At 41.4% G+C, this 23896-nt stretch overlaps 1 protein-coding gene across 3 annotated transcripts in view; it reads right to left on the bottom strand.

Annotated features, from left to right (window-relative positions):
* The window catches only part of GLI3 (GLI family zinc finger 3), a 204610-nt gene extending 183932 nt beyond the window's left edge, over positions 1-20678 (bottom strand). The window contains exons 1-2 of one of the 3 annotated variants that reach the window (XM_059849817.1): positions 20381-20678; positions 5733-5895 (exon numbers count right to left, since the gene is read on the bottom strand). In XM_059849817.1, coding sequence (XP_059705800.1) covers positions 5733-5856 — 124 coding nt within the window. In that variant the 5' untranslated portion in view covers positions 5857-5895; positions 20381-20678. Of the gene's footprint in view, positions 1-5732; positions 5896-19768; positions 19823-20380 lie in introns of those variants that run through there. The other 2 variants (XM_059849833.1, XM_059849824.1) reach the window with 2 other exon arrangements.
* Between the last annotated feature and the right edge of the window lie 3218 nt (positions 20679-23896).

Genomic DNA, 23896 nt, shown 5'->3' on the forward strand with positions numbered 1-23896 from the left:
TAGATAGGGATTACTTGCAGTATTTGTCTTGCTGAAAAAGAAATTTGTCAGAAAAATATGTACACTGAAATTATCATTTCCAGCATCTAAAACTACAGGATGTTGTTTCCTCCTTGAAAATGAAAGCGAAGAGGGCCCCTCCATCCCCTTTGATTTCAGGGGAAGACGATGGCATCTCTTGACGACTTTGTAGAATCAGGTCTCATATAATCAATTCAGGGCTCAATTTACAAGTCACTAAAATAGTACAGGCAATGTTTCTTGATAACTAACAACCTCTTTTGAACCCTGACCTCTCAACAGGACCCTGAGCACAGGAGTCCAACAAGGGGGCCAAGAATGGGTATTATGATTAACACCTATTTTATGGTGAGGCTTGAAAGCAAGCAGCAGGACAAGCAACCAACTGAAAGTTTAGGCAGGAAATGTGATTCTTATGGGGTTGCTGAATACTTCCTTCAATCAACCCTGAAAGTACTAGGAAGAAGGAAAAAAAAAGAGACCTAGATGAAGCTGGCTCTTCTTCTAAAAGAATCAAAGTGGACACATGAACTTCCTTTCATTTATTCATCTATCAAGTTTGGTTTTAAGTTACATCATCATTAAGATAATAATTTCTGCTTTCTATCACTTTAAAGTATGTTCTCAATAACTATCTGATTCTGATAAAGGTAGTCAAGTCCACAACCTACATATGTTTATAATTAGCTTTTTTTTAGGGCAGAGTAATAGGTTAATAAGAAATATCAGATTACACTGGAACAAGCTCATGGGTCAAAAACTAGACAAAACATATCAAACTGAAAATAAGTGCTTGGTTGTCAGACACTGAAAGAGCTCCTATACAATAACTGCATTGTTGTAATGAAACATTAAAAACATCAGTTTTGAACCAAAATGTCCAAAAGAGGAAAGCATTCAAGTCACCAACCAAATTCACAAGCCAAACAGTAAATACATCAAGTTTGAATACAGCATCACAATTTCCTAATGTTCTCCAAGCAATGCTGGGAAGTGCAGTCCTGCCTTGTAAAGTATCACTTCAGTCCTTACAGAAATTCCCTCTACTTTTCTGAAATTAAGGTAAAAAAAAAAATTATATCTATGGTACAGATTAAGTGAAAAAAAAACAAGTGGCATTGAGCTGAGGGCTATGTGAAGTCAGTATGGGTTTTTTTAAACAATGTCTTTAAGGAAGCACCCTAAGAATAAATCCAATTCACCTGCAAAACAGAATACAGAGTCAAAGCAGCCAGCCTGGTAAAGCAATAAAGCCACTGCCTTATTGTAAGCATGCAAATACCCACATATTCGGGCAAACAGAACTAGTCCCGTGGCTAAAGCAAGTCATTTACTTAAGTTCACCAGACTGGAGTTCACAACTTTACTGCAATGCTCGGGAAGGCAGGCAACTCCTGATGCCGGGGCAGCAGGAAGGCACTGCACCAGTGCAAGCAGCACAGCTGCACAGGGAGGGCATGGCAGCAAGCAGTTTTCTGCTCCAGCACTGTAGCACTCAGCCTGACATACGGACTTGGCGTGCCGTGGTCTCAGACAGCTCGTCCATCAGGCTGCGAGGCACAGGGGCCAAGGAGCAGCACGGAGGAGGAGCAGTCGAGAACAAGCCTTCACACAGGCATTCATCACAATGCACCAACACAAGGCACTGGGCAGACTCCTGCAACATTTCCAGAATTCACCTGATGATTTCTTTCTAACCCTGGAATTACTTGAAATTATGATCCACCAGAGGTCTAGCTAGGCAGGTTTTGTGAACTGCAGCACCAGACAAAGGCTCTGCGATGGGAGCACAGAACTAATGGCAATGAGTTTATCAAGGGATACCACCCTTAAGAAAGCCATTCTTTGCACAACTTGATAGAAACCTGATTGTGCATGGAGCAACCTTCAGAACGACCTTTTAAATCCATGCTCTGACATGGTAAGGGAGAGAGTGCTTTGTTTCCAGAGAGGTGGCATAAATGTGCCAATGAGAAGACAAGACCCAACAACACAGCCCCATTAGCCAGGTGGTCCAGCGCACTGGCCTCTACTCCACTGTAGTTTGAGTGGCACAGCCATGACATAAACATGATTTATTTGTTGCTGTTATTACCTTGCCAAAGCAGATCAGCCTGAGATTATCAAATCCCACCAAACACAAAACTAAGCTTACTTTATGCGCTAGCACAAACTTTTTTATTCACACAGCCTTTTGCGAATTAACATCTCCATTAGCAGTTTTCTTTAGCAGTTTTTGTCCCTCTGGATATTAGTCTAGCAGTAAATATAGAAGTCAAACAAAGGATGAAAAGGAACAATCCTAGTAAACTGCACATAGCTTGTTTGAGACACACAAAATGAAACACAAAGAAGAAAAAAACCAAAAGCTTGCAAAAATTAATTTAAAACAAAGCAAGAGTGGTTCCACTGGGAATTAATGTGCACCAAAGATTTTTCTTATTACATTTCCTTTTACATTGTAGTCATTACAAATTATGATTTTTTTTTTTAATTTTTGATCACATGTATTTTAAAAGAAGTTTTAATTTGCTCCAGTACATGTATTGTTCTGGAGCAAATTTTAATGGCTTAGTTATAAATCCTGAAATTTAGGTGTTTATAATGGAAATGCTGGCAGGTCCATATCTAACACATTGCAAGCACCTTGGCAATACAGAGCTTGTAGTCAGGTGAGTGCAGCAGAAATCTTTATGGCATTAAGTAATGACAGCAACTCAGCAGAAGTGGCTAATTTGTAAACTGTGACCCATGCCTGCTCAGTGCTTAACACTACAGAGCAGCTGCTACCTTCCAAAGGGCACCCTTAGTCTGAGCCTCAGAACTTCTACTGCATTGTTCAGGTGACCTTCCAGGTCACCTTTCCCACTTTCTTTCCTTTGCATCTAGGTTTACGCCAGACTCTCCAACAAACAGTCTGCACAACATATGATTTAAAAGTTTTCCACTCTCACTAGCCATATTAACATAGATCCCGCCCCTGGGTGTGTCACTTATTTCTGGGAGCTGCTGAAAAATTGGCATTTTCTTTGTTTCTTCACGACTGTATATTTTGCATAAAAGCTATAACTAGCAGCTTTCCATCTGTTTATGATCCAAGTTCTGAGTCCTTCAGAAGACAGCAGAGATACTGAGAAAATACATGTCTGTACATCCCACCTCAGACAGGTACCAATAAAACTTTGCACTGCAAACTTTGTTAATTCATGAGTTGTCCAGAAGGATAGAAGCACAGATATTAGACATGATTATGAGGTGACGTTTGTATGATAGGCAGATGTTGCTCTGCAATGACATCAGTCTTCTGAGAAGAATAGCAGGGATCATTCTGTCCTTTTGTTATTTTTAAGGGTACCTTACCTTGTTAAACAGAGCATTCAAATGCAAATCACAACATTTAACATTACCACAGCCCTTTGCAAAAAAAAGAGGCACTGAATGGATAAAAGCTGCTTGTTTTGTAGGAGTGGTGTCTTATAGCAACTGATGATGTTCCTGTAGTAATACTCATTCCAGCATTAAAGAACAAAAGACGCAAATTTGATGCAAGCTCCCGCTTTCATGCAAATTGTCCCTGTAACCAAAATTCATTATCATGACAATCACATCTGCAAGAAGCAAAACTTTTAAAACACTGCAAGAGTAAAACTTACATTTAAGTTCCTAAAGTTTTAGTACTAGTATTTGTTTTGGTACATGCTCCACGAAGTCTCTAGACTAAGAGGAAATTTTTCATATCAAAGAAAGAGTCGAATTTTTTATGCCTTTAAAGGTCAGCTCTGCATCTCTGCAAAGACCTTGTGTCTCTGTTATGCATGAAGGTAGATTAGAAACCCAAACCTTGGAGGTCCTGGTGACTTCTTTACATACAAAGACTAACAATGCCAACACTTACCCACTGAAAACAAAGTTAACTGTCATTGACTTAAGAAAAGGAAGCCTTGGGCCCCAAGATGTGTACTACATTAGCATCTCCTCCATTAGTAGGAGATAATTCCAGTGGCACAACTTTGTAGTCATTCATTAGACTTGAAGTCTTTGAGCTCTTGGAAGTTTGATGACCCTGCTACACAGCAACACTCCCCATAGGTGAAGCATGTAGTTAAGAACTAAAACGACCATTAAAGGATGAAAATTACTTGACAACATGGTAGATCAGTGTCAGAATTAGGCAAAAACATCTTGAAGGCTTTCATTTTAGCCCTCTAATCTAAATGTTTACCAATAACACTCAAGCTAGCCCAAACAGTCAGAGATGAATGTCTGAGTACAAACCCCTGACACATCAAAGAATATGCATATGTGTTTAACTGTGCATCTGCTTGAAAAGTTGGGGCAATGTGGAAAATCCTATTATCGATTAAAAAAAATACAATGGGGACCTCTTCAGCTAATGTGAACCACTGTAATTCTATTGACAGCAACGGATCTGTGCTGATTTACACCAGCTGAGGATCTAATTTCATATGCCTTAGAAAACTGATGCAACCTTTTCCATTGCAGCTCAAGGGTTTTCATACTCTCATGGGGATCAGCTCCATCTAGTAGGTCAGCAGGTGTTGAGTCTGCTTTGAATCCGAAGTCCAGTCACAAAGGAGGATACTGGGACATGTGCCATCTAATTTTTACTGGCCCACGGACATTCCCCTCTAGTATGGTTGTAGGATTCATGTATTTTCTCCTGTAGTCTAGTGGGACATAACCTGTTTCTTTGAGAAAGCAGAAATCTTTATTCAAGATATCAAAGTGAGAACCTGACCTGGACCACAAGCCCAGGTAAGTGAGCATGATGGAAACAGAAAGTGTGAACCGAAATATTTTGCCAGAAATACACCAAGACCTCAAAATATACAGAAAGGCATTTTCTACTTTTTACCATAACTAGACCAATATATAAAAATATAGCAGTTTTAGCAGTTACTCCACAACTATCCAAAATCCATAGGTCTGCCCACACCATTTCAAGCAATTTTCTTTCCTAACGCAACAGGAATTTTGCATTAGTAGGAACCAATATGCTCAGCCCTCTTACACCAAACAATGAAAAGGTCTAGGGCTGGGATTAGCTCACACTCTTCTGAGAGGCAGGGAACACGTAAAATTGTCAACTGAGATATACTCTCTGGGGAGAATTAAGCAAACTACTGCAGTTTTGCAAATCTACAAGCTATACATTCACAACTTTGAAATTAATCCACCAGAGGATACACACTTAGCTTGATGTTTTGTTGTGGGCATTAAGGGACTTAGGGGAGGTGGGACAGCCCTTTCCGAGAATGAAGTTTATTTGTTAAAGAAAAGAAAAAAAACCCTTTGCCATTAATTTTGACAGACCTACTTCTGTCTCTATAGTAATAACTAATTACCTAGTGTAAGAGATTTCAATGGCGAAATGCAAAGCACTTGCAGGCCCTGCCAGGCTAATCAAGACAATTTCCAAAATGCCAAAACCAGGAACTTCCTATAATAAATAACTTAGCACATTTACATCTCATTTAGAACATCTGGAAGAAAGAGACTATGCCTGACGCCAAAACAGGCCTTATTGTATCCTACCACTTTCCACCACCACCACCCCTCCCTCCGTTCGTTTTCTTTAGACTTTCTGTAAAACAACACTGATCCAGGTGCAAATGCTCAATTCAGAAGGAATGCAGAGAACATAAAATTACTGTAGGTTTGGCTGCTAGTAAATCCCTGCTGTTACTCACCATTGGAAGTTGTGCTGGAGGCAACAGCTTTCTCACTGACATCTGTTCGACTGGAGCATTTCACGATGGAATTCTCCACTTTTTTCTTCTCAGCTGTGGCAGAGCTATGGGACTGCGCCTCCATGATGACTTCTCATTACTTCAGCTCTCCTTGCACTAAAACCTGAATGAAACAAGAGTCATAAACTCTAAAGACTGTTTGAAAGCTTAGACCAAGTCTTCTCACCCCTCTCACCTGAAGAAGAGCCTGGAGCACAACTGAATTAGCAGTTCACAGTTCTGTAAGCTCATCAAATCATGTTTGCATGCATGACTTCCTGAGGAATTTAAAGAAATACTAACACCAAAACTTTAGCATGTTTGCCTTTAAAGGGAATCAGCATCACTATGCTGTTCTAACAGCATAGGTAGTTCCAATTTTTTTCAATTTTGTGGGGTTTTAATGGATTCAAAGGGAAAAAATGACAGTATTTTTCTTTTCTGCCCAAAGCACTTTGGAACAAAGCAAAAAAGAAAAAAAAATCAAGAAAATCAAGACAAGACCTTCATGTTGACTCTAGAAGCCAAATATTTAAATTTCAACATTCAGGGTGTTAGAACAGACTGCCTCAGGAATTATCCTGTCTATCTCCACACCTTGTTACTCATGTAAACATCTCTCTCTTTGTTTGTTCAGAAATCTAACTCAAACAAAATTGTACTGGCGAAACAACCCGAAAACCACAGGGAAAGACAAATATTATTGCTGGTGGCAGATAATGAGATCACTTTCTTTTGCATGAAAACGCTGGAAATAGAAAGCTCTGTAGAGGTTTGTATCTGGTTATTTTGCCTTTCCAGGATGTGCTCAGTGTCATCTCCAGTGACACATTCATTTATTACCCCACAAATAATTTCTCCCTCTTCTCAGATATTTTGCATTCCTGATGGAAATACGAGAAGCCCAAAAACTTGCAAAAGGGTACCAGTGCTTGTGCAGCAGTGCAGGCACACCAGGCCTCAAGACTGCAGGGATCTTAGGCTGTGAAGGACACAAACATTAAGAACCAGTCTGCAGCTTAACTTGATGCACACCTGTCTGTCCAAGTAAGCTTTACATAAATCATCAATATTCAGCACACATCATGCTTAGAACCAAATAACTTAGTACTTCTGTAGCTTGAATATGAATCTATGCAACAACAAAAAAAAATAATAAATAGTTTTCTGCTCTGGGCAACACTGCTTGGTAGTCAAATGGGTCTAAAATGGAAGGAAGTCACACTCTTCTAGAACACCATTTAAATAACATTTTTAAAAGGCTTCAAAAAGCCACAAAGTATAATGAAGTGTAATTATATTAGTAACCTGTTTCCCAAATTCTGACAGTCAAAAAAACAAAAAAAAAGACAACACCAAAAAAAAAAAGGCTACAAAGCCAATTCATCACAAACACAGCTGTCTAATATACCTTCCCCTTCCCACCTTCCTAGTAGGAGTTCTTTTTAATAGTACAATAAAACACTCCAAAGCCTCATTGTTATACAGTAGGGATCAAAGTAGAGCCCAATCACTAAATGAATCATTATTTAGCCAGGCAGCACAGCCAAGGAACTGTGCTAGATATCAGAGACTCTCTGCCACTGACCTACTGACTAAGCTTTCGCAAGGCATTTTTCTTCCCTTCAGTTTCTTGCTTGCTAAAAACAGGAATAACAAAGTTCTGCCTGACACAGAAGAGGACTTGTAAGACTACTCTCAAGATCTATCTGTGAAAGTGCTATAAATATTATTGTGATCTGTGAAACAACTTCCTACCAGAACACTAAGGGGAATGTCACTAAGGGTGTCTTCAAGCAGAGAGTAGGAGAGATCTAACAATACTCAACTTGCAACAGCCTTGACTTCTACTCAGCAATGCATAAGTCTCCTTGAAGAGAGATCTCATGTGAGCTTTGTAAACAGCACCTTTCCAAATTTCTCATATGACTTCTCCCTCTTTCCCTTTTCACACCTCATGTAAGGGCATCCCCAGTTTAGTAATTCAGCTCGAATATCTAGCTTTTCAGTCTTTGCATTAGTAGAAAGGGGGAAGGCTGACACTGCTGCCAAGCTGTTCATCCCACACTGAAAGATGTTTGTTTGTTTTCTCTATACAGCCCTGGCCACATAAACACCAAAATCTGCCTCTACTCAGCTTCCAACTACCGCATGAGTGAGTCCCTCAATTTACCCTCCTATCTTCTGACTAACCACCTTTGAGTTATTAAACATTCTCTCAAATTAATTATTTTCTATGCATCTCTGAAGGAACTAAAATGCTATACATCTTCAGTTGTGGTTATTTTTCTTCCGTTGCCTTCAAGGGGCCAAGACTGCTATTGAGGAGGCATCTTCATTTACATCAAGAAGTATGACTTTGAAAACTTGCAAGATAAAGCTGCAGAACTCACCCCCCTTTTTGTTTGGTCCTTGGCTCACAAGCACGTTGATTTTGACTTAAAATCATGAAAGGAAGCAATTATACACCCTATTCAACTAAAAAGGAAGAGATCACAAAAATTATGATTTTGGAACCACGAAAAGTGGTTCCACTGCCTCATGCCACACAGATGCCTATGCAGGTATGTGCAAGGAGCCTTCACTCATCCCCACCTCCTCACTTATCTCCACCTCTTTCCGCTCTCCATCATGGCAGGATCTCCATTACAAACTGATCCTATCACTTCTCAGAAAAGAAAGGTAATGCAGGTACTTTAAGGAGTTACCATGGCCTTAATCTCATAAAAAGCATCTTTGGGTCATCTGCAATTCAAGAGCAACATGTGGCTGGTCAGACTGACATCATCCATTCTCTTGGCTATTTTATTTCTTTTCCCAACAGCCTGCCAATAAGATTTTTCTGGTTCTTTGGGGTCATCTTCTTTACTGGAAGAAAGAATAGCAGACAGAATTCCACATTCTTCATCAGTCTCTATCACTTCTCTGTTTTATGCTACCTGGTGTGAACTGCAGTACAGAACAGAGGCTTAAAGCAGCACTTAAATTTTTGGACAGAAATTGCAGAACTGGCCAAGAACTAATATAAACATCTGCTCTTGGTTCATCTATTCTGGTTCATGTCTACTCAGTTTACATTCAGAAGGCTGCTTTTATTCATGTCAGAATGAAAGAGGGAACACCACTAGAGTAAACTTTCTTACTCAGCTCTGCACCCTGCACCACAAGCCAATGGCCCCAGTGCTGCAGGCCTTTCCTCCTGTGCCTTCCTTCCTCAGCTCCCAACCCACACACACGTGGCACAAATACCTGCAAGAATTCCTGCAGATCCACCAAACCCCCAGTAGTGCATCAACGGTGTGTGCATGATTGGGAAAGCACAGAAGGCCAGAAGAGATGGCAGGACTAATAATCAGAGGGATGTAGTTTGCTGTTTTGCCAGACATACCCCTCAGGGAAGCAGACATCAGGAGATAATATTGTGCCCCAAAAATCGAATTTCTTTTTTTCCTGAAGACTACCTTAAGACTAAGATGAAAATCCAAGACAGATACACATCTTCTAGAATAATTCTCCTTAAAGTTGGCTGATTTTTATTTTCTCTGAAAAACTGTTCCAAAATACGGGAGCTGCAGTGCACCAAAAAAAAAAAAAAAAAGTTCAAGGTTATGTAAAGATTTCTTTCTACTGGTTGTTAATCCCTTTCAAAAAGCATTCTAAAAATCAGACAGCCTGACATCGTCTCCACACTAAAATACAAAGTGGCTTATATTAGGGTGTATGTGTCTCTCTCTTCAGTGTGTGGGTCAGTGACTTTCCTGTTCCTGCCTCCAGGCCTGAGACAATCTGTATCTATTCACAGCAAGGAGTGCCATTTTCAAAAAACCTGAAAGCCAGTTTCATTGGCTATCCAGCATTTTTATGTGCATATGAAAGGCAAGAAAACACTATAACAGTATATGGGCAAAAGCCTGAACTTCCATAGGTAAATAGAAGGATAAACATTCCTTCCCGAAAGCAAACATTCATGACTTTTTCCCATTCAACCATGCTTGAACCTTTTGTAATTTCCCTGAAGCCTGAACCCACTCCGCAATTAATTCCAGATCCCTATTTTAAACCTAATCCCTCTCAAAACAGTAACCTGCCTGCAGGTGTGTCTCCTCTTTTTGAAATATAAATGCAAACCTTCCCCAACAGCATATTATACTGGAGGAATTTTAGGAACATGCTACTGGAATGAACTAGCTAAATGAAGAAAACTGTCTCTTTTAAAAGTAGTGTCAATAAATCACAATATGGTTGAAACTCATTTCGAACAAAAAAAATTCTTTCAAGTAACTTAATATTATGCAATTTCTGGTCCTTATGTATGTTGGATATAAAACTGTGCCTTAGAGTAGTAAAAATAATCATATTAATATACTGGGGAGGAAAAAACTCACCTCTCTTTGTTCATTTACTCACAGTCCAAATTAACCAAAACCTGTGAAGCAGCCCTGTGCTTGGAAGATCAAGAAACTCGATCCTTTCTGAACACACATTTCAATTTTCCAAGAAATCTTCACTCAGTATCACTTCTCTTCTCTGAACTACTTTTCAAATTATTTTAGTCATACTGCATACATTAATTTTAAAGACCAGATCATGCAGACATTTATTGCCAGGAATAGGTTCACTGACTTCAACAAGACTGCTTGCTTTGGTCAAAGTGCTGAAGTGTAAGCATTTAAAATTCTCAATTTGCATGTTAAGACTGGTTTATGTTTCTTGCGAACTTAAACCTTCTGCCTTTCTTTGCTTTATTTTAATTTTTTGAGAAGTATCTTTTAACATGTTGAATTAAATAAATAAAAAAGAAACAAGTAAAACCTTTCCCTGTTTTACTTGATGCTGCTATAGTTGTATTCAATTCATTTAACAAGTGGTTTGCATCCGCTGAGAAGAGCTGTCTGAAATAGCAGTGTCACAGCATTCATCATCATTACATCAGCAGTAGGGAAGTTCACACTGATTGCTATCAGCAACCAGAGTGCCCCAATCAGCGTGCAAGCAAACATAGCATGTTTAATTTTTCAGAAATGACTCTGGGTACTTGGGTGTTCATAGGTACTACTTTGATCCACACTACTGGAAGCAGTCTTTGGGGATACAATAAATCTTGAGCAGCAGAACTGTATGAAAGTGAAAAACACAAGGGGAGGCATGAAGAACAATCAGGAAATTACAGTCTCTCTCAACCATAAAGGACCCTTTATCAATTTTATCAACATGGGTTGCACCGTTCCTTGGGATTATTTAAGGATAAAAAAAATGCATCCTGTTCAGCTACATTCAAATGCAAAATTTATATGAGACAATCTTAAGCAGTTATATGGGAGCTATTTCACACTGATTTATACAGGCTTGATTCAGGTACATTTAACTTCCAAAACCCACCTAGATTTCAGTATTGCTTTCTATCAAACCTGCTGGCAAAGCTGCACTGACAAAGTTACCCCTGACAGAACCTGATGAAAAATGTTCAAGCGCTCAGACATTTTAAGAAATATCTCCCAGATGTAACATTAACCTCTTGCTATATCTCACCACTTTTGTAATAGCTATAGAAACTAACCTGTATATTTTTAGAATAGTTTTATCCTTTCCTAATTCCTTGTAAGCTAAACCAGAATTCTGCAACCTTCATTAACTACTCCAGGGTAAACTTTATTTAGGTTCCTCTGTGTTGAGACAACTAGTCACAGTAAGACTAATATAAACAGCACAAAGAGTCTTATATCTACATTATAAAACCACAACAATCAGTTGGGGGGTGGGGGGGGGAGGAAGGGCAAGGTATCTTATATTTCACAATACCTATTTCCATTTCAGTTACATGCAAGATCTGTAAATGCACTAGTGAAAGAAGGAAAGGGGAAGGGAGGAAGGGAGGAAGGGAGGAAGGGAGGAAGGGAGGAAGACAGAAAGAAAGAAAGAGAGAAAGAAAGAGAGAAAGAAAGAAAGAGAGAAAGAAAGAAAGAGAGAAAGAAAGAGAGAAAGAAAGAGAGAAAGAAAGAGAGAAAGAAAGAGAGAAAGAAAGAAAGAAAGAAAGAAAGAAAGAAAGAAAGAAAGAAAGAAAGAAAGAAAGAAAGAATTGCTTGACAGAATGAAAAATATCCCAAGTTAAAAGATACAACATTTATTAATACAATCTTTCCAAATTCATTACTATCTGCTGTCTTTTCCTTGTTACTTCCCTTTGATTTCTTTCCCCCCATAAAGAATGAAAAACAACTAGACCTAAAGCCTGGTTAATGACGATCTGATCTGCTCCTGATAGGTTAAATAGCTTGTGGCAACAGTAACAGAGGATCACAAACACAAAGGCAATCAGCTAGGCAAACCAGTGCTATTAGCATCCTCGTGATTAAGATCCTAAGTGAGAAAATATTCTGTGGTGTACACTGAACTACTGATTGATTGTAATAGTCTCTCGACTCCAGGGGTATTATATATTTGCTTACATATTTCGGCTACAGATAAACTCAGCTACGTAAAAGCTCTGGAATTATTTTAAACATACACATACAATAGTATCAATTAGTGGCACTTTCTACTGAGGCACCACCTCAGTTGCTTTAAATACACATCAACCACACAGCCTTACAAGTAGATTACATCTACTTTTGTTCTTCGGATTTAAAAAGCTGATCAGTATAACCCCAATTAAAACTATTACTTCAACAGATTAAACTCTGTATCTAAAGAAAACAGATTTCTGCCAGGAAAGAGATGATTCATTTTCACACTCAGCAAACAGAACTTAACTTGGATAACAATACTGAATAATTCAGTTCGAATTGTCCATCTCCAACTAGTCTATCTCTCACAGAAGCTGCTGTTTGGGAACACACAACACAAAGCTGAGGGGGACAGAGCCCAGACTTAATGGTTTTACAATTCAGATATGATACATCCTCTGAGGTAAAATTTTATAATCAATTCACTGTCTGAGAGTCTTTATAATAAGGAACTAAACTTTAAGAAGAACAAACTAACAAGCCCCACAACAAAAACAAAACAAATCAGGTCTTAATTCTGCATTTAAGCATTTGTTATTTTAATCCCATGGTCTTGGGTTTTCTTTATTCCTATTTTGACTCTCTTACAAACTGTCTAAATACAATGGAAAAAATAAAGTTTATTTCTTACAAAATAGAAAGTGCTACATATCTTTCAAGTCTCCAAATATTTCAATATATTTGGGGAGGGGGGTGTGTCTAAAACTAGTAATGTACTTACCCTGGAGAATCAGAACTCCTTCCAATTAAACTACCTAATATTCCTCAGAAATTCAGAATAAGCTGCGTTACTGCTTGTTTTGCAATCCTACTTGTTCTTGTGCTTCAAATTCTGCAGCAGGAAAAACTCTAATAATTATGTCAAAGTAAGATTAGCTGTAAAAGAATGAGCACAGGGGGAAGGAAAAAAAAAATCTCCTGTGGACTGTACTGTTTGTAGCAATAGGTTACAATGAGGGGCAACACTTCAAACTTCCCTACCAAGCCCACACTCTGTTTTTGCCCATCTTTCTTCAGGAATTCAGAAGCACTAAATCCAAAACAAACTTAAGTAACAGTGCTGTCAATTCCTTTGGCAGCACATTTGTTTTAGGAAACCTGGATTTTGGTTCATTCATATGCTAAAGATCTGAAAGGCCAGGAATATTCTTAGAGAACAGGGAGGGGGACAACAGCAAGAATTGCTGTGTGGATAACAAAACTCTATGACTTTCTCTGCTGATACTACTCCTAGGATATTTATGGTGACAATACAGGCTGTTTTTTTTCTTTGCCTTCTTGTCTTTGCCTTCTTAGCTTGGTAACACAAATTACAAACATGTGTAATGGATGTGCTTTGCACCACAGTCAAGTAAGCAGTCACTACAACTTTGACAGAAAAATGCAGAAATACTCTTATTTCAAGTACTGGATCTCAACGTTCCAGTGAAATGACCACTTTCTTCACACTTTTTGTTTTATCTCATCAATTCCAACAGATGAAAGATTCCTTAGAAACAAAACTAGATCTATATATCAATGTCAATCTATACAGGAACTGAGCTCAAGGAAGAATGTATTTAATGTACATCTATTGCAAAGATGTGCCTTCTGTTCCCAACTTACGATATGCAAATGAAAGAAGAAAAGACTGTATTCCATATTTTACAATTAGCATTTTAAAACAAGATCAAAGGAATCAAGTAGAATGTTTTCTGAAAGTGCCATGTTTTGATCACAGTTCCATTCCTGGAATCCTGTTTATGTCCTCAGCACACTCTCAGGTTAAGGCATGCCTTCATCCAGAATTTCATGTTCTAACTCAACACAGAGGTTTTTAACATGTAAAAGAGTGAGGAAATCTCCATATATCCAGGAAGAACTTCAAGTGTGAAAGGTACTTTATAAAACTTTATCTTCGGCTTTTAAAGTTTACTTTGGGTTTTACACCTGTCTCATAACAGCAGGAAAACCGGACCATGATTCCTTCGTGTTTTTGTAACTTGACAAAGCACAACGGCACCACTCTGATTTGCTGCATTACAAAAGCACAGTCCACTTCATAATCCACTATCCTTGCTAAAATAGTGTAATCACAGAATTATAAATCCATAGTGAATTGAAGAGCCAAGCAAAACCCCACCAAACTACATCCAGACAGTAAAGAATTGGTAGTGCTAGGATTTCATTTTGATATACACGGTTCAGAATAGCGTACTGAACTGACACTAACTTGATCTGTGTTTCTGACTCTTCAGTTTCAGGTATTCATACATCTTATCTAAGGAAGGCTTCATTCTCTGGGCAGCTGGATGATGTATTCTTTACACGCAGTTGATTTTCTTGACGTTAACAGACTTGTATGCAAAGAACACAGAGTCTCATACAAAGCAGCAAACACTACTGGGGAAAGTTCAGCTCTAAACCACCGAAAGGTCTGTTGGGTACTTTACCCTGAACTAAGTATCAGATACCAAAAAAATACAGAAATGTTCTGAGCATCAATAAAAATAAAAAAAGAATAATTTTTTTTAAAAGGCCTAATCATCTTGACGATCACTGTAAAAAATAACTTGACATTTGAGTGGCAGCTTCAGCTAAGAAAATTATTCAATCAGATCTCCTTTTAGTGGATTCTAATACTATCAGTTCTGACATCCAGCAACTATTTAGAGACAAACACATTCCATCCAATTTCTTTGTCCCTTGTTGTAATCTAAATAACCTTGCAGGGGTTTTTAACATCAGTGTATTGTCTCATTTCTTATTTTATTCCTAAAGAGAGAGAAACCAACTCTTCAGATCAGCAGCTAATTTAATACACTTTCAAGGTAAGGCAGGTACAATTTACATGTACAGAGTATACCACAACAAAACCACAGTATGATGCCAGCACAATCTTTAAGAAAGTTTTCCCCTAAATCTCTGAAGAAAGCAGCCTTAAAAGAAAGCAGGGATTAGAGTGAGCTGGAAGGTAGGGAGGGGACTTACCTCAAACCCAGCCAAGCGGAAAACAGAGCAGTAATTCTACCAGTCGGCAGAGTACACTTTTAGAGCTATAATGGTGTGAAGAAGTGCTGGGCAGCATTGCCTGAAGGCAGCACTAATACACTGCTAACTAATGACTGGGCCATGCGGACAATGAATTTGGGGGTTGAAAACTAACAGAAGCCGTGCGCACCTTGACAAATGGGCTTTCAAAATTTCATTCACTGAATAACCTTTAAGCACAAAATTGGCTCAAGTTCTCTCGGGAATAATATGACACATGTTGTTGGACAATAAGTATTTTCCTTTTTAATTAAAACTATTACACCGAATACATAAACATGATTACAGTGAATAAAATATAGGAGTTAACTATTTAGCACCTAGAAAAGACCAGACTCTGAAAGTGAGGGGTAAGCCATACGTTCAGAAGGGTCAACAAATCCCACGGTTAACCACCTGATTCGCTGAAATTCATTCTTGGCAGAATATCTTTTCCCTTCTTTGAGACGTAAAGGAGAGCAAGAACTTCAAAGGTATGTTTAATGAGCTGCTACAAGAACAATTGGTTAAAAGAGGCTCAGAAATTATGTACTAAAAGCTGCATTGTGCTTAGAATTACAACTGAAAAAGTCTCGTTTTAAAGAGCCCCATAAACCAAATCAAGCCTCTTATAAACTCTGTCACCTTGTGTACTGCCAAACACATTAAAACAACAGAATCCCTCTTTAAAGGAGCTCCTTTTTTTTCGGTGCAACTCGACTTCTAATTTGAAAATAGCAATTTTGGCTCTTTTTACAGACAGAATGAAATACCTAAAGTGTCCCTAAATTAACAAGTACCACTTGCCATAGACAGCATAGCCCTCAGCAGCTCCTAAAAACTTCAGAAAAGGATCTTAAAACAGGAAGCTTAGTGAGCTCATAAAATTGTTGTTGGAGCCAGGAACACATAGCATATTTAATCTGCAAACTGTGAGAGTCTACAATGATTTCAGCAAGATCTGAGGCATGCCCTCAAGGTTTGCTGGGATCTGGGATTAGGGAGTTGATAAGAACCCTCTACTGCCCATGGACATGTTTTTCTTCTGCAGTTAAACACAAATGCATAGAGACGTTTGACTGCTGCTTGGCGTTACTGCTCAAGTTATATAAAAGCTTTGCAGCTCCTTTTGCTGTCAATATATCAAAGTTTAAAAAAAATCATCAAAGTGTGAAATTTCATTTAAAGTCTGCCAGTCTACAGCTCTATTTCACAGACCTATCAAATAAAAGTAAAGATGAAAAATGCACTGAAAGAACTTGAAAAGTTTGCAGCAGCACCCATGCCCTATTTTTGTTTATTCTGTCTCATTTTATTTGATTTTAAAGTATAACAAATCAATTCCCTTATAAAAATGACAGAGTCTAAAGGGAGGATGTCTATAAAACCTGTGGTTAAAACACAACTTGAAATCATTATTACAGCTGAACCTTTTGTTTAATAAAAAGCTTCCTCTGAAGCCATTTTAGCATTTTAATTGCCTAACTGCAAGTTGGCAGAAAATATCTTGAATCTTCCAAAACAACCAGAATTACTACAGAATATGAGTGCCAGAAAAACTAAAGCTTTCTTCAAAGTATTCTTTAGCTAGGGATTTACAACAATTGCATAAAAAAGAAAAGACTGACTTTTAAGGTAATCTACTATAGTCTAAAAGCATTAACATTCCATTACTAAGGTTTTCCTGAGGATTTCATGACTCCGTGATTCACTTTTCCTTCAAGTTTGCATTTTCTTTGGACATTTCTGTCTCCATATAGTTGAACACATGCAACACTGATCATTAAAATGCCTCCTTCCATAACTTGAAATAAACCCTGCTTTAACAGCCCTCAAATTCCTTATTTATCAGGCAAAGATTACTAACTTTTCACTAATACTCTGCAACAAAAAAATATGCCATTCCTTCCTCTAATATGCAGACTAGAATTCAAATACACTACAGGAGTGCAGGTAATGGAATAGCTTTCCCCAAAACGAGGCAGGAAGTGTAACTAAAACTTTCATGGGTCAATATCAGTGCATACATTAATCTTGTAAAAAATTCGAGTAATCTGCAAAATGAACAAATTATAATGATGTCTCCATACTTGAGTATTTTAGTTTTGCCAGCATTATTCAGAAAAAAAAAATCATTTATAGCCATTGATACTTTAATATCTTAGCTATAAACTGTTTTTGTGTTTGAAAATGAACAATCTTTCACAACTGATGATTACAAATAGCAGTAATAACTCCTTCTTGGCCGCTGCACACCTTCTCAAGCCAAAAACGTTACTCCACTTCGCAGGAAAATGCAGGTGAAGTCTTTGTTTTGCAGTACTTCTCCAGAAAAGCTTTGGTAAACATCATGTCCTGCTGAAAACTATATGCTATTACCAAAATGCAAGACTGCATTCATTTTGGCACCTTAAGCCACAGTTTTGCTTCCACTGCTGCTTAAAAGAAGACACATACACTGAGAGAGTCCTTTTCTTACTCATTCTTCTTACTCATTCAAAATCAAATAATCCTCCTTTTAAAGAAATAATTCCCTGTCCTTAAAATAGCCTTCTCTCATAGTTACTATTATTTATGCTTTTAGAATTGGGCTATACACAAAACTGAAAGTATTTACATACTAGCTAGTTATACCCAAACCTTCCTTACATAAACAAACTCTCAAGAGGCTGCCTACAGTTTACATTGCTAAACTCATTCACCATTACTTTTAATATATATTTCCACAACTGAAATACAGCGCTGTGAAGATGGCAATTTTTACATTTTAAGGTTACTTTACTTTTAAAACACTGCATTTGTCTTCCTTCAAAATAATCATGACATATATAATTAAGAAACTGTCAGATCATTATCAATTTTTAATAAAGGACCTAAGTGAAATAATTATAGGAATCAATCAGTGAGGCACCTTCCCAAATTACAATGCAATTGCACAAATATTCAAACTACTTAAAGCCAGTTCTGGCATATTTGAATCCATAATCTCGTTGAACACCACACCAAAACAGTTTTGGAACACAGCAAAACATAGTGATTTCTCACTATTCTAGTGACCTAAACGATTTTAAAAGAGATACCTATAGCACAGAGAGACAGAGAGGAAACCACCGTGCCCTCCTAAAAATGTTTGTTGGTTTAATCAGCCACATGTCTCAAGGCCTCTGGAAAATTTAGCTTCCAAGTTTTTCTGTAGCACGCACACAAAAGAAACAAAGTCTGCATGCTGAAGCTTAAAAAATTATGTTTATTGAGGCTTGGAAATGAAGCGGGAAGTAGCAGGGGCGCGACGAAGAGGAGCATTTTGCCGTGGGTTGCTACTTAATGCTCCTTTAGTGAAGTAGCCTCTAAAACGTGACACTGTGTATCAAACAGGCAGCTATCCGTACCTCTGACTAAAAGGTTCTTTGAGATCCGTACAGTCCATCATTTCAAACTGAAGTGGCAGCTGGAAAATGTGGAACAGCTGGCAAGGAGCTGAGAGAAAATGTTTTACATAAATATATCTACATACAAACTGGCAGAAGGCCACGGACACCGTACCCGCAGGACCGGATAAAAACTACGCACCAGAGGGTTAAAAACAAAACTGGGGAGTGAGATGGGGAGCGAGGGGCGTGTGTTTCCTTTTACCTTTTCTCTTCACGTGGTGCGCAGGCTGGGGAGCGGGCGCTAGCAGCTGCGAGCCGGCGGGCCCGTCCGAAGGCGCGGGAATTGTGCCAACACCCCACCGACTTAACGGGACAATCGCAACCGCGGCGGACACGCTCTGCTCCCACCCTCCAAAGTTGGGCGGTGCACGGCCGGGCCGCGGTGCCGGCCCGGGGCGGCTCCGAGGAGCTCCCGCGGGGCAGCCGCCCCGCTCCTCCCGCCCGGGCCCGTCCCGCCGCCCCGCTCCCCCGCCTGACGCCGTGCCAGCGGCGGCGCGGAGCGGGCCCAGCGCCGCTCCGCTCAGGGCAGACACCGCCGGCACCCCCGCGCCCCCCTCCCGTCCACTTCCTCGCAGGGAGCAGCCGGCAGCGAACGACGACCCCCGGGCGCCCCTCCGCCCCGCCAGATGTGACAGCGGATTCTCCCCCATTCCTCTCGCCTTTCGCCCTGCGAAGTTTGTGCCGGCCTCCCGCCGCACGGGCGTGAAAACACCCGGGAGTCGCTCAGGGAGTAGGGGTGAGGAGAAAGAAGGGGGTGGAAATAAAACAGCAGCTGTCGCCCGCACATCGGCAGCTCTGCCGCGGGACGTGCCCGGCCGAGCCCGGCCCGGAGCGGGGACTGCCCCCGCCTCGCCCCGCACCCCACGCCCTCGGCTCCCGCGCTCCGTGACAGCCATTTTGGGGGTTAGACACCTCGGTCCCCTCTGACCCCTGCCTCCGAGTTAGGGAAGCGGGAAGGGGGCCGGGAGCGGGGCCGGGGCGCTGGGACACGCCAAGAAAGTGGCCCGGAGTAGAGCCGGGGAACAAAGAACTTCTCGCCCAAGTGGGTACGTACCTGCCGCCGCTGCCGCCGAGCCCCCGCGCTGCCCATGGGCGAGGGCCGGGGCCGCCGGCTCGTCCCCGCGCCGCTCCCCCGCCGCCGCGGCTAGCGGGGCCGGCCCCCGCCGCGGCCGGCGGGCATCCCGCGGGGCAGGGGGACGGGACGGGACACAGGCAGGACGGGGGCGGCAGACGAGGGCCGGCGGGTGTTGGTGGTGGTTGTTTTATCCCTGCCCGCCTCCCGCGGGGAGCAGCCCGCGCCTCTGCCTCCGTGTGGGGGTGTGTGTGCGCGGGTCCGACATCAGTTTCAGTGATCTTGTAATCTGATCCCTTCTGACTCACTCGCACTGACTGACATTTCTGATTTGGTTCAACAAAAAGAAGCGGGGGGGAGGAGAAAAAGAAGAAAAAGAAGAGAGGGAGCAAAAAAAAAAAAAAAAAAACCAAAAACCCAAAAAGTATCCCCAAATCCACCGCCTGGTACCAAAGAGTTTTGGTAGGGAAGGGGAAACCCCTCCGTCCCGTCCCATGCCGCCCGTCCCCTCCAGCCCCGCCACCGCCCCGCATTGTTTTGGCTCGGCGCAGCCACCGAAGGAGGGGAACAAACACATCGCGCCGAGGTACTCACGTGTCGGAAAAGTTGTCCCTCTCGCTTTTCTCCGTCTCGCGCGCTCCTCTCCGCCGCCTCCTCCAAGTTTTACAGATGTTGCAGGGCTGCTCGTCGTCGCCGCCCCCTCCTCCCAGCGCTGCCCTCTGGATCAGATCAGGGGAAAGGCTCTTTAGGGATAACTCCCGATTCAAACACCCTCCACTAAACTTTCCCCATTCCCTCCCCTTCCTCTGAGCGGCGGAGAGGGCTCCGCTCTCCTTCCCCCCTTCCCTCCGCCCGTTCGGGACGCGGCTGGCTGCTGCCCGGGGCGCGGGTGCCCCGGGCCCGGCGGGGAGCGGGGCCGCTTGCCTGGGGGAGCGGCGGAGGGCTGAGGGTGCGGGTCGGGCCGCGGCCTGCCGGGCTGCGACGCGAGCTCTCGGCATGACACCCCCGCTCCCCCCTTCCTCCTCCTCCTCCTCCTCCCCCGCCATCCCCCCGGCCCGGCCCGGCCCGCCCCGGCGGCGGCCCGAGGGCGGCGACACCCCGCCCACAGCCAGGAGGCAGCGCGGGGCGACGGCGGGCCCCCCCGGAGCGGCCCCTCCGCCTCGGGTCGCGCTTCCTCCCTCTCCCTCCTCTCCCGCTCCATCCTTCAGCTCAGCCTGCATCTGCAGCCCCGTTTCCCGCGCACCGATGCCTAGGACACCCCTTTCTCCCGCCCGCCAAAAATTCCCCCCTTTTGCGGGGGGAAACGTGCCCTTCGCCTGGGTTTTCTCTGTATGCTGCGGCTTCTGGGCTCGCGTTTGCTCTGGCGCCGCAGGCTGACTTGACTGAAGGACTTCAAGGAAAGTTTCACCTAAGCCATGTGACTCAGAAAAATAGCTCTTTTGGGGAAAAAAATGCAAGTGCTTGGGCGAAGGGAAGAGTGGCCGTGATGCCTGCGCCTGCTCCTCCTTTCCCAGCCCACCTGCCAGCCTCCCCAGCACCCTGCCAGGCTCCTCTGGCCTTCACGCTACGAAACAGGGCTCTCCGCTGCCTCCCTCTTTGGCCCTCATCTCCGTTCTTCCCCCGAGCTCCAAGCGAGCAGGTTTCCCACAGCAGCACGCTGCGGTTCAGAAATAGCAGGAACTAGGGTGCTATTTGTTCCAGTATCTCCATCCTTCGGGAAATGATGTGTCCTGACAAGACACCTTGCCTTTTTAAAGTTCTGCAGATTGCTTCCCTGATACTAAAAAAGTCTGAGAAACTGTAAATGAACATTATCACAACCATTTTCCATCAAGTGACAAGATGGGACTGGCTCTCAAGAAAAGTGTGTGTATATATATATATATATATATATATATATATATATATATATATATATATATATAAAAATATATATATATATACATGAATATATTTAAGCTGTTGCCATCACAATGTCAGATACTTCATATGCACTTTTGTTCATAACCTGCCTCACAACACACAGCCAAGTAAAAATTTGTTACTGATATATGCGATTTAGCAAGGTACTCGAGCTCAGGCTGCATTTGGAAAGTCCCCAAAAAATTAGTGGTTCTTGACAAAAAAGTATGTTTCCTGATGGAAATGAAAGACTGGCTTTTGATGCTGTGTATTTCATAAAGCTTCTCTTAGCCTCACAATTTAAAATGTTGATTTTATTACAAAACAAAGCTGCAGGTATTTGTGGTTTGAGGTGACTTGGTCCACAAGTTTTTCAGAAATAAGGAGAAAGCAATCTTACCTGACTCAAAGGGCCACTTCAACCCTAATTTCCTCAGGTTAACTGGCTTGGAGTTGTTTTTCACCTGGAAATCTTTTCTGGGTGCAAGAAGTAGCTTTAGTGAGATGCCTATAATACATGGATGTCCCTGCTACAGTCAGACTAATTGCCCTGGCAGTCCCAGGGATGCCTTTTTTGTGCAGGTTTTACAGCACCAGGTCAACACACCCTGACTTTCAGGTACTCTGATGCTTTCACACTGAGTGAGAGGTGCGCATCGTTCAAGCTGCCACGCACTCACGTGCACTGTTGGAGGTGGGCACTGAGGACAGGATGAGAGCCTGTGCTCTGGTGCCATACCTCCGTAGGCAGCGATTTCACAGTGCACCAAGAGACAAATCTGCCCCTGCTCAGAAGGGGCAGCCCCTGGTTGCCCAAGGGATACTGCTGACATGCATAGTGCTGCACAGGGTAGAGGCATGAGCAATACCAGGATCTAAATACCAATATGAAGAGCTGATATTCTTCCAACTTTTTTATCTTATATGACTTCCTTTTCCAGTCTCATGTTCCCAGGAAAATGTTAGCTGTTTCATGATATATGATAATAGTAGTGTAGTACTGCGGATGTTTTGTTTTAGCTAAGTGTACTATATACACCACCATATGTATGTACTTTATGGAACATGCATGCCACCCCCTGATACATATATTTGTGCTGGGGGAGTGCTGGTGCACAGAATGATTAGGCAAACCTCTGGTCCCTTTACAGATCTGTTTAAGAGCAATGTGATTCCTTCAGCCCATTGTACCCTTCTCTCATTTTCTGCCTATTGCATATTCCTTTCTATTTCATGCAATCAATTTTCTTAAACTTTTTTTTCTCTTTGTATAATGAAAACCCTTAAAAGTAACTGGGGAAATTAACCAACATCCAAAATGATACTTTGTAAAAGAAACAAATTAATGTGGAAAATCCTGTATGGATAACCATTTATAATTCAGTGTTGTTGATGCTAAGATACTGCTTTTAATAATAGCTTAAAAGACATTCAAACTGGGGCATGATTTTAAGTTGAGACTGGGCCTTCATATCAGTATTCATCTTAGACTTTTTAATAAAGAAGCTATTTTCTCAGAGTTTGGATATCTTGTTATATCATAAAACAACTCCTTTTTTGAGTTTTGGGGTTTTGTTTGTTTGTTTGTTTTTAATATTTTTCACACCAACTCTGCTCAAGACACATATTTCTAATTTGAGATTAATAACCCAAAACATTTCTCTACTCTCAACTTGCATTAAGACACTAAAATTATAAAGAGGTGATAGAATGGTTTAAGATTTGCTTATGAAAAATAGCTTTCTGATGCATTTCTGAGCAGTGAAAGTCTTGAGAGAAGGGAAACACAGAAACAATAACTGAAGTTTCTGCCTGTGCCTCTGTCTGCTCAGGCCAAGCAGAAAATAAAAACCGATGGTGAGTGGGTGACATTTGCCATTTGAAATGTATTGTAAATGTTTCAACACCTTGACAATGAAGAGTGCAAAAGAAGCTTAGAACATCCAAGACCCTTCAGCTTAACAAAATGAAAATGGGCAGTTCTGTTCAGGGAGGTGCCTTTCTTATCATCTTTCATGTCTGATTCAGAGGAATCATACTTGAAAGATGCAATGGGAAGACAAAAACTACACATTAATAAAACATAATGATTTTTCCACATATCTGGATTGCCCCTCCGAGAGATACTGACCTCTGAGATTTGTCTGTGTTGTTTCCCTGCAAGTAGGAATTGGCTCCTGCAGAAGACCTGTTGATCCGTGCCAAAAC

This window comes from Haemorhous mexicanus, chromosome 1 (genome assembly GCF_027477595.1).
Source record: "Haemorhous mexicanus isolate bHaeMex1 chromosome 1, bHaeMex1.pri, whole genome shotgun sequence".
Taxonomy (NCBI): domain Eukaryota; kingdom Metazoa; phylum Chordata; class Aves; order Passeriformes; family Fringillidae; genus Haemorhous; species Haemorhous mexicanus.